The following is a 13,758-nucleotide window of genomic DNA, read 5'->3' on the forward strand; positions in this document are numbered from 1 at the left end:
CAACCACTTTTTTAAAAACTATATCCCCTAGTTTTAAGTAACCCCACTATTAAAATATCATCTCAGCATTTACCCTTTCAATCCCCAGCAAATCCTGTATGTTTCAATAAGAACATTTCATTTTTCTATACTACAACCTGCTCAACCTCTCTTTAAATGTCAACTCCTTTATCCCAGGAAGCAGTCTGGTGAATTTTCTAATCAATGCCTCCAATGGAAGTACATCCTTCCTTGAATATAAAGGCCAAAAACATAACAGTATTCCAAGTGTGACTATACCAGCATCCTTTAAATTTGCATTAAAACTTCCCTACTTCTATCCTCCACATCCCTTCCAATGAAGGCCAACTTTCCATGAGTATCGCTAACAATTTGTAATTCCTCCATGTTAACTTTTTTAAGTGTCTATGTATTACTATCACAACATTCTATAGTTTCAGTCTACAGAAATAATTATTACCATTCTTTATTCCAAACTAAATAACCTCTTATCCCATTCTCCCCCAGCAATTTCTTCATATCCTCCTTGCTAACCCAAGAAGATTGTGAACCAGCTAACCTAACAATCTTTGTAACATTATCAAATTTAGCCTCAAATCAGTCCCTTCATCCAAGGCATTAATATAGGCTGAAAATAGTTGAGGCTCCAAAATTGATCCCTGTGGTACTCCATTAGTTACTGATTTACACTTAGAAAATGGCCCATTTTCTTTTAGTTAGTTGATCCATGTCAAATGATAATCATTCCAACCCATAATAAACTAATATTTGTCATTATTTTAGATTTGTCAGCTTTTCTGCTCAGCAAGTTACTTAAGTTGACGTACAAACATCTAAGCCTGTCACATCCCAGATCCCCACCGTGTGGGTGCATCTGTGTATGGTTGTTTCAGAAGAGGGGTAGTGAGAGATAGATCTGGAGGTGACAATCAGCTATTAAAGACTCATTAACAAAAGCTGTTTACAGTGTCAGGATGGAGAGGACTGGTAACTTATGTGCAGCCATTTCCCACTCTGGGTGAACTGACAATGAACATTCAAATTGTTTCTTACCAAAACTGTCCTCTTGCAATTGATCACAACAAAGATAGTCTGCATTGCTGCTTGCTTCATCATTGTCCATGATGTTCTTAGAAATTCTCCATCTGAGCGAAGAAAAAGTTTACAATCAACATTTAGTATCCGTGTTCGTATCCAATTAGAAAAAAATACCTTCATAAGTTGCTTGCACTCAGCCTCATCCACAAAAAAAGATCTGCAGACTTTCCCTAATTGTCTGCAGTGAAGCTTTATAGTTGAGAAAGCCAAAAATACATAAAAGTTCTTTTTTGTTAAATGGAAGGACGCATGCTGACCATATTACAGCCTACTGTAAAGTAGATTATGTTGATTCTTCTCAATTACGTGAAATGGACGAAATTTTGAAGTCTATTCAAATGCAAGATCTTTCAGTTATGGTCAACTTGCAACACATACAATGCTACAGGAACTCAGCAAGTCAGGCCGCATCAATGGAGGGAACGAACAGTCAATGTTTCAGGCTGATGACCCTTCATAAGGTCAATTTGTATTTAGGAGACCTCAGAGAGGGATGGATAAAGAAACACAACTCAAGGACAATGCTCCCAAGAACGATTCTGTAAAACAATCTTTAGTTATTAGCTATGCAATAAGTATGCAGATCAACAAACTTGAGGTCTTGTTAAAGAAATGGAGAACAATAACATAGATCACTACATTTTTTGAGGACACATATATTTTTGATACAGTGGAAAAGAAATTAAAACTAATCTTTTGTTTTAGCTACTCTTTATTCCATGCTCACCCTGATTTTATCTGATAGACAGCACCTCTGACAACATTACATCCCCACAGAATTGCAGTACTGTCCAACTGCAACAACCAATCATCTGGTGGCCACTCATTTCAATTCAACTTCCCATTCTCACACCAGCACATTTGTCCATGGCCTCCTCTACTGCCATGATGAGGCCAAACACAGGTTGGTGGAGGAACATCTCATATTCTGGCTGGGTCACCTACAGCTTCGTCACATAAATATCGATTTCTCCAACTTTGGGTAAGCATTCCACTCTATTTTGTTCTTCCCATTTTGGTAGTCCTTTCATCCTTTCTCTTCTCCTCTCTGCACTCTTGACTTGCCAGTGCCCTCCCTCTGGTACCCCACCTCCTTCCCTGTATCCTGATCTCTGATCAAATTCCTTCTTTAACCCTTTACCTCTTCCACTCTATCACCCTCCCTCACCTGTTGTCACCTATCACCTGCCAGCTTCCACTCCTGACCCTTCTCTCACATTCTTACTCTGCCTCCTGCAACTTTCCTTTCCGATCGCAATAAGAGGTCTTAGCCAGAAACGCTAACTGTTTATTTCCGCCATAGATTCTGCTGATCTGCTGAGTTCCTCCAGCATGTTGTGCGTATTGCTGAAGATCTATAGCATTTGTAGAATTTTGTATCCTAAAATCTTGTTCTCAAAGCTATCAGGTAAGACACACCTTCCTAACGGCAGCAGTGCTACTGTTAAATCTGGTTTATAGCTAGATAGATATACTTTATTAATCCCGAGGGAAATTTGGTTTTGTTACAGCCGCACCAACCAAGAATAGAGCAATATAGCAAATAAATAGCGTAAATATAGCAATACAAAAAACCCCAACAATCAAACAACAAAATGCAAAACTATGCCAGATGGAAAATAAGTCCGGGACCAGTCTATTGGCTCAGGGTGTCTGACCCTCCACGGGAGGAGCTGCACGTTCGATGGCCACAGGCAGGAACGACCTCCCGTGCCGCCAAGTGTTGTATCACGGTGGAATGTGGCCGAAGTCCAACAGTAAAATGAATTCTATTCTCCTACAACAGTGTCTAAAGCTACACAAATAGTCTGCAGTGACTTGTAGAAGTATTCAGCCCCAACCCTTTGTTCACTTAAGTGAGGATTTTGATCCATTTAACTGAGAATTTTTATTTGTTAATCACATGCTCCCTTTTCACAGTAGAGTCCAAAAACCAGGGACAATTGTAAAGCATGAAAAACTAAAAATTCAAAAACTTTAGTAGCTGTGAGAAGTGGTTCAATCTGAACTGCTGACATTTAAACTTTTGAATTTTTAGATTTTTGGACAAGTAGTCAGTAGTCTTTTCACTAAGTCTCTTATTAGTTTTGCACAATGTGTTAGAGCAAGATTTGCCTATTCTTTCTTGCTAGATTGCTCAAGCTGTGTCAGATTAGGTGCTGGACAACAATCCTGAGGTCTTGCCAGAGATGTTCGATCAGCCTAAGGTTAGAACTTTGACTGAGTCACTCAAGGACATCAATTGTCTTCATTTGAAAGCACTCCATGGTTGCTCTGGCAGTGTGCTTTGGGTTGCTGTCCTGTTAAAAGTCAAACTTAGTCTGAGTTTAAGTTTTCTGGTGGAGGCTAGTAGGTGTTTATCCAGGATCTCTCTGTATTTAGCAGCGTTCATCTTCCCATCAATCCTGACCAGATTTCCAGTCCCTGCTGCTGAAAAGCATCCCCATCACATGAGGCAACCGCCGCCATAGTTTATTGTAGGGAAGGTATGACCTGGCTTATGTGCAGTATTAGTGTTAAGGCCAAAAAGTTCTTTAGTTTCATCTGACCACAAGACGTCCTGCTACATCTTTATAGTATCTTCCAAATGACACTTTGCAAAGTTTTGACAGGCAAGGGTATGCATTTTTTATAAGCCAGGACTTCTTCACTCTTCCATAAATATCCTTTTTGTGCAAGTACTTAGAGATTGTGGAGCTATGAACCCCATCTCCAGTTGCAGCCACTGATTTCTGCAGCTCACTCAGAGTGACTGTTAGCGCCACAGTAGCCTATCCTTCAAGTGCCATTCTTCTCCAGTGACTAAGTTCAAAGGGGCAGCCTCCGAACTAGGTAGTGCAGCTGTGGTTTCATATTTTTTTCCACTATTTCATGATGGACTGATGGACTGCACTGAGCTCTGAGGTTTGTTCAGTGCCTTTGAGATGGTCTAGTACCCTTCCACAGATTTGTGCTTCTCTTTTATCATTTCCCTGACCTGTCTTGAATGCTCTTTTGCCATAATTTTGGTTTATCTGTTGAAAATCTACCATACTGTTTGGATCTTACACAAAAGGGATGCTTGCAGTATTCTTTTGGCTTAATGGAAAACAGGTGGTCCTTCTATTTTCTAGATCAACAAATTTGGTGAGTTGATAAGGTAATAATTGCACTTGAGGAAAGTTAACATAGTAATGACAAAGGCAATGAATACTTATTCAGCCTCAATTTTGGTTTTTAATTTTAGTGAAATGTTGACAGGGTTTGGAATTTTTCTTTTGATTTGACATGAAGCACAATATTTTGTAAATTAGCTCTAAAATCCTACTTCAATATATTTTAAATTTAGAAAATGACAGTAAAATGTGAAAATAGTTTTGGCAGCTGAATATTTTTCACGACACTGTATTTCGGTAGAATTCAGGTGCACCCACTTTGATGAGATTATACTACAAAATACCACCCCTCCACTCCCAACCAAACAATAGCCACTGGGACATTGAGAGACAAATATGTGATTAGCAAAAGGGATAAAAGCAATAGGTGTTTTAGTGGGTGGCTTCACTTTTCCTTATATAGTCTGGGACCTCCTTAGTGGCATAGATAGTGCAGAATTTGTTAGGTGCATTCAGGAGGGTTTCTTTAATCAATATGTAGATAGTCTAACAAGTGGAGGGGCCATACCAGACCTAGTATTAGGTAACAAGCCTGGCCAGATTACTGACTTTTTAGTGGGAGAATAGTGAGGGAACAGTGATCATAATTCTCAAAGTTTTAAGATAGCAATAGATAAAGTATGGATCTTGCAGAGAGCATTAAATCAAAGCAGGATAAATTACAATCTCTATTCGACAGGAGCTAGGGAGAGTTCACTGGGAACTGCTGCCCTTGGGCAGGTCCACAACTGATATGGAGATTATTTAAAGGCCAACTGCACAGAGTACAGGACAGGCATATTCCAGTAAGAAGGAAAGACAAGAACAGCAGATGTGATGAATTTAGTCAAAGTATATTAGATTTAGGAAGCTAAAATTCAGAGCCCTTGAGGATTATACAGAAGCCAGAAAAGAAATCAAGAAAGGAATTAGAGAAGCCAGAAGGGACCATGAAAAGCCCTTGGCAAGTAGAATTCTGCATGTACATTAAGAGCAAGAGGATAACTAAGAAGGTGATAGGACGTATCAGGGAGGGAACATATGCTTTGAGGTGGAAGACGCAGATGAGGTATTAAGTGAATACCTTGCATCAGTACTTACCAAAGAGAAGGATAGAAAAGACAGGGAGCTTAGTGCAGAGTGTGCTAATTTGGCAAAGGCTTTTTGATTTAGTGTTTTGGATCTCAGAAAGAACATTAAGGTCCCCAGGGCTGATGGGATATACTGGGTTTGCCCCGCTATCCAAAGGTAGAGCATTCCTATGAAATGGTTTGTAAGCCAGAATGTCATAAAGTGAATAAGGAATTACCATTTATTAATATGGGAAAAATTTTGGAGCATTTCCAGACCCAAAAAATACCCTGCAAAATCATGCCAAATAACACAAAACCTAAAATAACAGTAACATATAGTAAAAGCAGGAATGATATGATAAATACACAGCCTACATAAAGTAGAAATACTTTTCAGCACTGTCTAGCGCAGTGAAAATCTCACGGCAGCGCTCTCAGCAGAAACACTCTCTCCAGTAACCTTTGAGCTATGAAGCTGCCAAATCATATCAAATAACACATAAAAATGCACAGCCTATATAAAGTAGAAATAATGTATGTACAGTAGCCAAACTCACTACTGCCATATTTATTGTTGATGGTTTGAAGCCTTTATAACCATTCACTGCTTTGGGACACAGTTTCCTCCAAACGCCATTTCTCATCGAGACTGTTAGCCTATCGAGAGCATCTCCAATGTTGGTGATTGCCAATTTTATAATGTATTCTTTACAGATCTCTCGCAAAGACGCTTCGGAGTTGCCCTCTCTGTCAATGGTACTTACAATAAAACGCATCACATTTTGCGTATAGTAAGCCTTAAATGTGGCTATTAGGCCTTGGTCGCACGGCTGCAGCAACGATGTCATATTCGGTGGTAAGATTGCAACACAAATGTTACCGCCATTCTCGGTAATGCCAGGTGGATGAGCAGCACAATTAATCAACAATCACAAGACACCCATTATCGAGGTTATTTTCTCTACAGTATTTTTCCACAAAAGGACTAATGTATCCACTCATGTACTCAGAATAAAGCACTTGGGTATTCCAACCACTTGGATGTGAACAGAACACAACGAGAAGTGTTTTCTTATCAATGCCTTTAAGTACCCTTGGATTTTCTGAATGGTACACCAGTAGAGGCTTAAGGACAGCATCACCAGCGGCGTTAATAATAGGCATTAGGGTAAACCTGTCCTTCAATGCCTGGTGTCCCTTAGCCTGCTTTTCTTCTATCCAAATAAATGTCTTGCTCGGCAATTTTTTCCAATAAATTGCAGTTTCATCACAGTTAAACACTTGCTTATATGAATAACCAAACGCCATTTCTCTCTGCGTATAAATAGAGCAAACGGTGGACGCAGGCAAGTTCAACGCACGGACAATGTCCTTACTTCATTCACCACGATCGAAACGCTTAATTATGTCTAGTTTTACGCTAAATGTAACACCCTTACGAGCTCTTTCAGGCTTTTCCGATACCTTAGAACGCATCTTGCTAACGGATGCACAAAATAAATAGAGATAAAGCATGTGTTTAAGCAATGGTGGCTGCCGCGGCTAGAATGCAGTTCCAGGGGAGTAGCTTGGCTGTTCAGGCGCGCGTTGCCTTTTTTCGTAACAGTGAAAACGCCTTCTGTTAACGAAAACAGGTAACTAATGTAGGTCTTTCGTAACAGCGAGGTGTCGTAAAGTGAACGTTCGGAAAATGGGGGCCACCTGTAACCCAGGTTACTGAGAGAGGCAACAGATGAGATTGCTGGGGTCTTGACCAATATCTTTGTGCCCTTCCTAGCCACAAGGGAAGTCCCAGTGGAAATGTGAGTAGAAAATGTTGAAAACTATAAAATGGTGAATCTCATCTCAATGGTAGGGAAGTTACTGGAGAGGATTCTTAAGGATAAGATTTAGGAAACCTTTTGGGAAAACACAGCCAAAATAGGTACAGTCAATGTAGCTTTCTGTTGGGCAAGTTGTGCCCTACTTGATTTGAGATTTTTTTTGACAAGGTGACAAAGGGGATGAAGTAAGAGCTTTGGACGTTGTCCCGTGAATTTTAGTTAGGTATTCTGACAAAGTCCCTCAAGGGAAACTCATCCAGAAGACTAAGCTAGATGGGATCCACAGTGAATTGGCCATCTGGATTCAGAATTGATTTCCCCATGAAAGATGGAGGATAGTGATCAGTGGTACATCTTCTGCAGAATGTCTAGGACCAGTGTTCTGTAGGGACTTGTACTTGAATACCTTTGTTTGTGATATATATAAATGATCTGGATGAAAACATAGATGGGTGGGTTACTAAGTTTACAGAAGATAAACTTGGTGGCATTCTAGATAGCACAGAAGACTGGCAAAGGATACAACAGGATATACAGTACTGTGCAAAAGTCTTGGGCACCCTAGGTTTTTAAAATAAATTTTGTGTTAGTTGTTTATTTTTTGTCTAGTGCATCAGTATCAGTAGAAAAGAACAAATTTCAGATTTCCAAACATTCATTTTCCAAAAATCAAATGTTAGAGAATCTTCTGTATTTCGTTAAAGAAAGTAACATTAAATAAAAGACAACTTTTCAAATAAAGACTTGATTACTTTGTAGGTATTCAGCCCAGTGCATGATTAAACAAAGACAACAAACAGGTGCCAAAGATAACAAGCAGATCGATGATATTATGAGTTGAATGAACTAAACTGATTAACTGTAGCAGAAGTCAGCGTAGAAGGAATCAAACTGGGCGAAGGACACACAAAATAAAAGGTGAGGGTGTGGCAGATGTGACAGTTTAAACTTCAAATCATCAATTATTACAAGACGGCAAGTGAGCATGGCAACAAGACACAAGGTGGTCATCCTACATCAGCAGGATCTCTCCCAAACAGAAATTTTGCTGCAGTCAGAAATTTCAAGATGTGCTGTCCAAATTCTTCTGAAGAAGCACAAATAAACAGGCAAGGTCGAAGACCAGAAATGCAGTGGTCAGCCATGGAAAGCGAATGTAGCAGACAAAAGATATATCAAACTGACATCCCTTTTAACTCGGAAGATGTCCAGCACTGCTATCAGTTCTGAATTCACAGAAACCACTGGAACCCAAGTACATCCCCCTACAGTCTGTAGAATTCTTGTCAGACGTGGTCTTCATGGAAGAGTTGCTGCCAAAAAGCCATTCCTCCAAAGTGGAAACGAATCCAAGAGACTCACCTACACACAAAAACACAAGGACTGGGGTGCTCAACAATGGCAACAAGTGCTCTAGACTGGTGAGGCAAAATTTGAAATTTCTGGCTCAAACAGGAGGCAGTTTGTCTATAGAAGAGCTGGAGAGTGCAACATGGATGAGTGTCTGCAGCCAACAGTGAAGCATGGAGGAGGTTCTCTGCAGGTCTGGGGCTGCATTACTGCAAATTAAGTTTGTGGTCTGGTCTGAATTAATGGAATCCTAAGAAGTTGAGAAGTACAAGCAGGTTCTCATCCATCATGCAATAACATCAGGTAAGCATCTGATCGATCCCAAGTTCATTCTGCAGCAGGACATTGACCCCAAACACATGGCTAAGGTCAGAAACTAGCTTCAGCAAAAAGAACAAGGAGTTCTGCAACAAATAGGATAGCCTCCACAGAGCCCTAACCTCAACATCACCCAGGCTGTCTGGGATTACCAGGAGAGACAGAAGCAAGCGAGACAACCGAAGTCTGCAGAACCGTGGCAAGTTCTCCAAGACGTTTGGAACAACCTGCTGGCCAATTTTCTTATAAAACTGCACGGCAGTGTACCTAAGAGAATTGATGCAGTTTTAAAGGCACACCAAATATCAATTTGATTTAGCATTTTATTTTAAACTGTTTGCTGCTCTTTATGAGATTTTTTGATAATTAGGAACTTATAATTTCATTATTTTTGAAAGCATCTTCACTGTACAGTATTTTACATGTGCCTAAGGCTTTTGCACAGTCCTATACATAATATGCAGATATGGGTGGAGAAGTGGCGATGGCGTTTAAACCAGCCAAATGTGAAATATTGTTCAACGTCCCATTCCCATTCTGATATATCTATCCACGACCTCCTCTACTGTCAAGTGAATCCACACTCAGGTTGGAGGAACAACACCTTATATTCCATCTGGGTAGCCTCCAACCTGATGGCATGAACATTGACTTTTCTAACTTCCGTTAATGCCCTACCTCCCCTTTGTACCCCATCCGTTATTTATTTATTATTTTTTTTCCTTCTCTCTCTCACTCTCCTTTTTCTCCCTCTGTCCCTCTCACTATACTACTTGCCCATCCTCTGGGCTCCCCCCCTCCCCCTTTCTTTCTCCCTATGCCTCCCGTGTCCCATGACCTTCTCCCTTCTCCAGCCTTGTATCCCTTTTGCCAATCAACTTTCCAGCTCTTAGCTCCATCCCTCCCCCTCCTGTCTTCTATCATTTCGGATCTCCCCTCCCCCACCCACTTTCAAATCTCTTACTATCTCTTCTTTCAGTTAGTCCTGACGAAGGGTCTCGGCCCGAAACGTCGACTGTACCTCTTCCTATAGATGCTGCCCGGCCTACTGAGTTCACCAGCATTTTTTGTGTGTGTTGTGTGAAATGTTGCATTTTGGGATCAAATGTAAAGGAGAAGTATACTGTTAATGTCAAGACCTTTAATGGTGTTGACGTGCAGAGGGACCTTGAGGTCCAAATCAACAGCTTCCTGAAAGCAGCTACACAGGTTGCTAGGGCAGCAAAGAAGGCATATGGCATACCAGCAGTTATTAGTCAAGGAACCAAATTCAAGAGTCAGGAAGTTATGTTACAGCTTCAGAAATCTCTAGTTAAACTGCACATGCAGCATTGCATTCAGTTATGGTTACCCCATTACAGGAAGGAAGGAGGATGCAGAAGAAGTTTACCAGGATGCTGCCTAGATTAGAAGGCAAGCGTTGAAGGAGAGGTTTATCCAAGGAGAGGCTTTTTCCCCCTCTGGAGTGGTGTAGACTGGAGGAAGATCTTATAGAGGCTTAAAAGATCATAAAAGGAATAGTTAGAGTTGACAGCTAGTATCTTTTCCCTGGGTTGAAATACCTCATATCCGAGGGCATGCATTAAGAGTGAGAGAGGCAAGCTCAAAGGAGATGTGCGGAACAAGTTTTTTTTTTAACTCAGAGAATGGCATGTGCCTGGGATGTGCTGCCAGAGGTGACAGTAAAGGCAAATACGATATGGGTGTTCAAGAAACTCTTAGATAGGCAGGGAATGGAAGAATATGGATGTTGTGTAGGTAAAACGGAAAGTTTGGTTGTGGATTTGATTACTAATTTAATTGGTTCAGCACAACATTGTGAGCAGGAGAGCCTGTTCCCTTGCAGTATTGTTTTACATTGTAATTGTCAGGGCAACCCGCATATAGTATTCACATTCTAGGAAAAATCTGAGGATTACAGTCTTGTTGCTTCATTCAAATTCTATAGCTTTGAGAAACTGTCATCTTATCATGCAGATTCAGCATGACTTCATGGAAAAAGTGTGTCCGACAAATTAGAGACAAGAGAAAATCTGCAGGTGCTAGAAAATTCCGAGCGACAAACAACAGGCAGCATGTATGGAAAAAAGTACAGTCGACGTTTCGGCCCAAAACATCAACTGTACATTTCTCCATAGATGCTGCCTGGCCTGCTGAATTCCTCCAGCATTTTTGTGTGTTGTTTTGACAAATCAGAGTGCTTTTTGACAGTCTCCAGCAGAGTAGACAAAAGAGAACCAGTGGCTGAATTTGGATTTGAATTTGCAGAAGGCATCTGACAAAGAACCTCACAAAAGATTAAGTCATAAGAGCCCAAGGTATTCAGGGTAACATCGGAAAGGACAGAGGATGTCTAATATGCAGGAAGCAGCAGTTAGGGATAAGGAACGTCAGTTTCAGGCTGGTAACCTGTAACCAGTGAAACCTCAAGCTGGGACACAGCCGTTTACCAAATGTATTAATGACTTGGAGAAAACAAGCTACCAGATTTGCAGATGATACCAAAATGGGTGCGTAGGTAAGGTATTACCATATGTGAGTGAGCAAAGAAAAAGTTGGCAAATTAATTATAAATGTTAGAATTTATGAAGTTACACACATAAAAATTGCTGCTGAACGCAGCAGGCCAGGCAGCATCAATAGGAAGAGGTACAGTCGATGTTTTGGGCTGAGACCCTTCGTCAGGACTAACTGAAAGAAGAGATAGTAAGAGATTTGAAAGTGGAAGGGGGAGGGGGAGATCAGAAATCATAGGAGAAGACAGGAGGGGAAGAAATGGAGCTAGGAGCTAGTAAATTGATTGGCAAAAGGGATATGAGAGGATCATGGGACATGGGAGGCCTAGGGAGAAAGAAAGGGGGAGGGGGGAAGCCCAGAGGATGGGCAAGGAGTATAGTGAGAGGGACAGAGGGAGAAAAAGGAGAGAGAGAAAAAAGTTAATAATAATAAATAAATAACGGATGGGGTACGAAGGGGAGGTGGGGCATTAACAGAAGTTAGAGAAGTCAACGTTCATGCCATCAGGTTGGAGGCTACCCAGACGGAATATAAGGTATTCCTCCTCTCCCTCTCAAATCTCTTACTATCTCTTCTTTCAGTTAGTCCTGACAAAGGGTCTCAGACCGAAACGTCGACTGTACCTCTTCCTATAGTTGCTGCCTGGCCTGCTGCGTTCACCAACAATTTTTATGTGTGTTGCTTGAAATTCCTGCATCTGCAGATTTCCTCATGTTTGTGAATTTATGAAGTTGTTCATTTTGCAAGGAAGCATAATAAAACATTATTTAAATGAAGAAAGACTATAAAACGATGTGGCACAATGGCAGTTGAGATCTTTTGCACAGCACACAAGCACATGAGCTAATTTCTATCAGTCCAGTTGAGGATAAAAATAGGAAAGACTTACTGCAACTAGAAAAGACCATATCTAGAGTACCATGGAAATTTTTGGTTCCCCATTTTAGGGTAAAGTTAATGTTCATGATCTTAGTATGGAGAGGCTGCAGGAGGAAACATCACACAGGTTGGCACTATAATCAGAGTTTAGAAAACTGAGTGCCTATCTCTATGAAACCTAGGGGCTAGATAGGGAAAATGCTGAGAGGATGTTTCCTTCTTGAATTGGTCGTGCAACCTCCCTCATTTTGAGAGATGATCAGACTCCCTATCAGCTAGCAAAACTCTATATTATTTGTGGTGATATAGATTATTTGATGCCGATCATATAATAAATTTGGCATTTTGATTTTTCATTCTTCTAATGTGATGATTCTTGAGCCACCCTCCCCAGACCACCCAATTAATACACACCCTGCTGCCTTCTACTATACACTGTACATTTTGTTTTATTCAGGTTGCCGGTGTCACAAGCATCAATATTAACCATCCATCCCTGTTGAAGCTGGAAAAAACTTAGGCCATTTTGTCTTGTACTTATTTCCTCCATGGTTCAGAGGGAAGCGTAGGATATGGTATGAAACTAAACACAGAGCACTGCAGATTTGATGTCTAAGCAGACAAACCAACAAAATAAAACATCACCTATAAAGCCACTGCAGGTAAACATCGGTCCATTGTTTCCGGAACTTGGGATTAAATCAGGGGGCTGCAAATTAAGAGAACAGCAAGAAACATTCAAGAGAAAAAGGATGAGGGAGAACGTAAAAAAAAAGTGCACTACAGACGAAAAGACTGGGTGTTGAACATTGCCTTTCAACTTAACGCGTCAGCAAGGTTCTCCCTCTTTGAGGGAGAATTTGAATGACAGTCAGCCCGGGAAAACGCTCAATCAGGACATCACCGTGAACACAACCCTTAACTTAGTCCTCCCCTGATTAGAGTGCCAATGATTTCAAGTATAACTTTCTGATGAAATTGCAGTCAAATGCATAAATTGAAGTACTAGCAATAGAATAATTGTAATAACGGGGAGGGTAATGTGGTTGCTAACTCAGCTGCCGGGTTTGGTGGGGAGGCGGGGGGGGTAGCGAGAGGGTTATTCAAACATCCACACTGAAAAGTAGGGTAGCCTGAGAAAGGCTGTGGATGCTCCCAGCCCGAAATGGAAGTTATGGACTTGCCTTGTTGCGCTGTCGGCCCCGCTGCCCGTCCATTGCACGCTCGCCATTCCGTCCCGCGGCTGTCACTCAGCCTCGCAGCCTTCACTGCCGTCCGCGAAACAAGAGCGAGGCTACCTTCCCGCGCCTTCCGGCCTCGGACCTGCGCCCGAACCCCGTCACCAACGAACAGACGCCTCAGCCAAGAGTCACCAGAGAGTCCAGGCCTCCGGCTACAGCGACCGCTAAAGGCCCTTCTCAGACAGCCCCAGAGGATGGAAGCGGATGCGCCAAAGTGTGCAGAGGGGAGAATGAGGTGAATTGCAAATCAGTTTAGGAAGTTTAAAATTCAGAATTAATATCAGAATCACGTTTAATATCTCCGGCATATGGCGTGAAATCTGTT

General features: G+C 41.3%; 1 protein-coding gene across 1 annotated transcript in view; it reads right to left on the minus strand.

Moving 5' to 3' along the window:
• Nucleotides 1-13,556, minus strand: part of casp8ap2 (caspase 8 associated protein 2) — a 37,902-nt gene extending 24,346 nt beyond the window's left edge. The window contains exons 1-2 of the mRNA XM_072249921.1: nt 13,377-13,556; nt 1,054-1,145 (exon numbers count right to left, since the gene is read on the minus strand). Of these exons, the coding sequence (XP_072106022.1) occupies nt 1,054-1,145; nt 13,377-13,423 (139 nt within the window). The 5' untranslated portion in view covers nt 13,424-13,556. The remainder of the gene's footprint in view (nt 1-1,053; nt 1,146-13,376) is intronic.
• Nucleotides 13,557-13,758: the final 202 nt, after the last annotated feature.

Source organism: Mobula birostris, chromosome 2 (assembly GCF_030028105.1).
Source record: "Mobula birostris isolate sMobBir1 chromosome 2, sMobBir1.hap1, whole genome shotgun sequence".
In the NCBI taxonomy this organism is placed as follows: Eukaryota; Metazoa; Chordata; class Chondrichthyes; order Myliobatiformes; family Myliobatidae; genus Mobula; species Mobula birostris.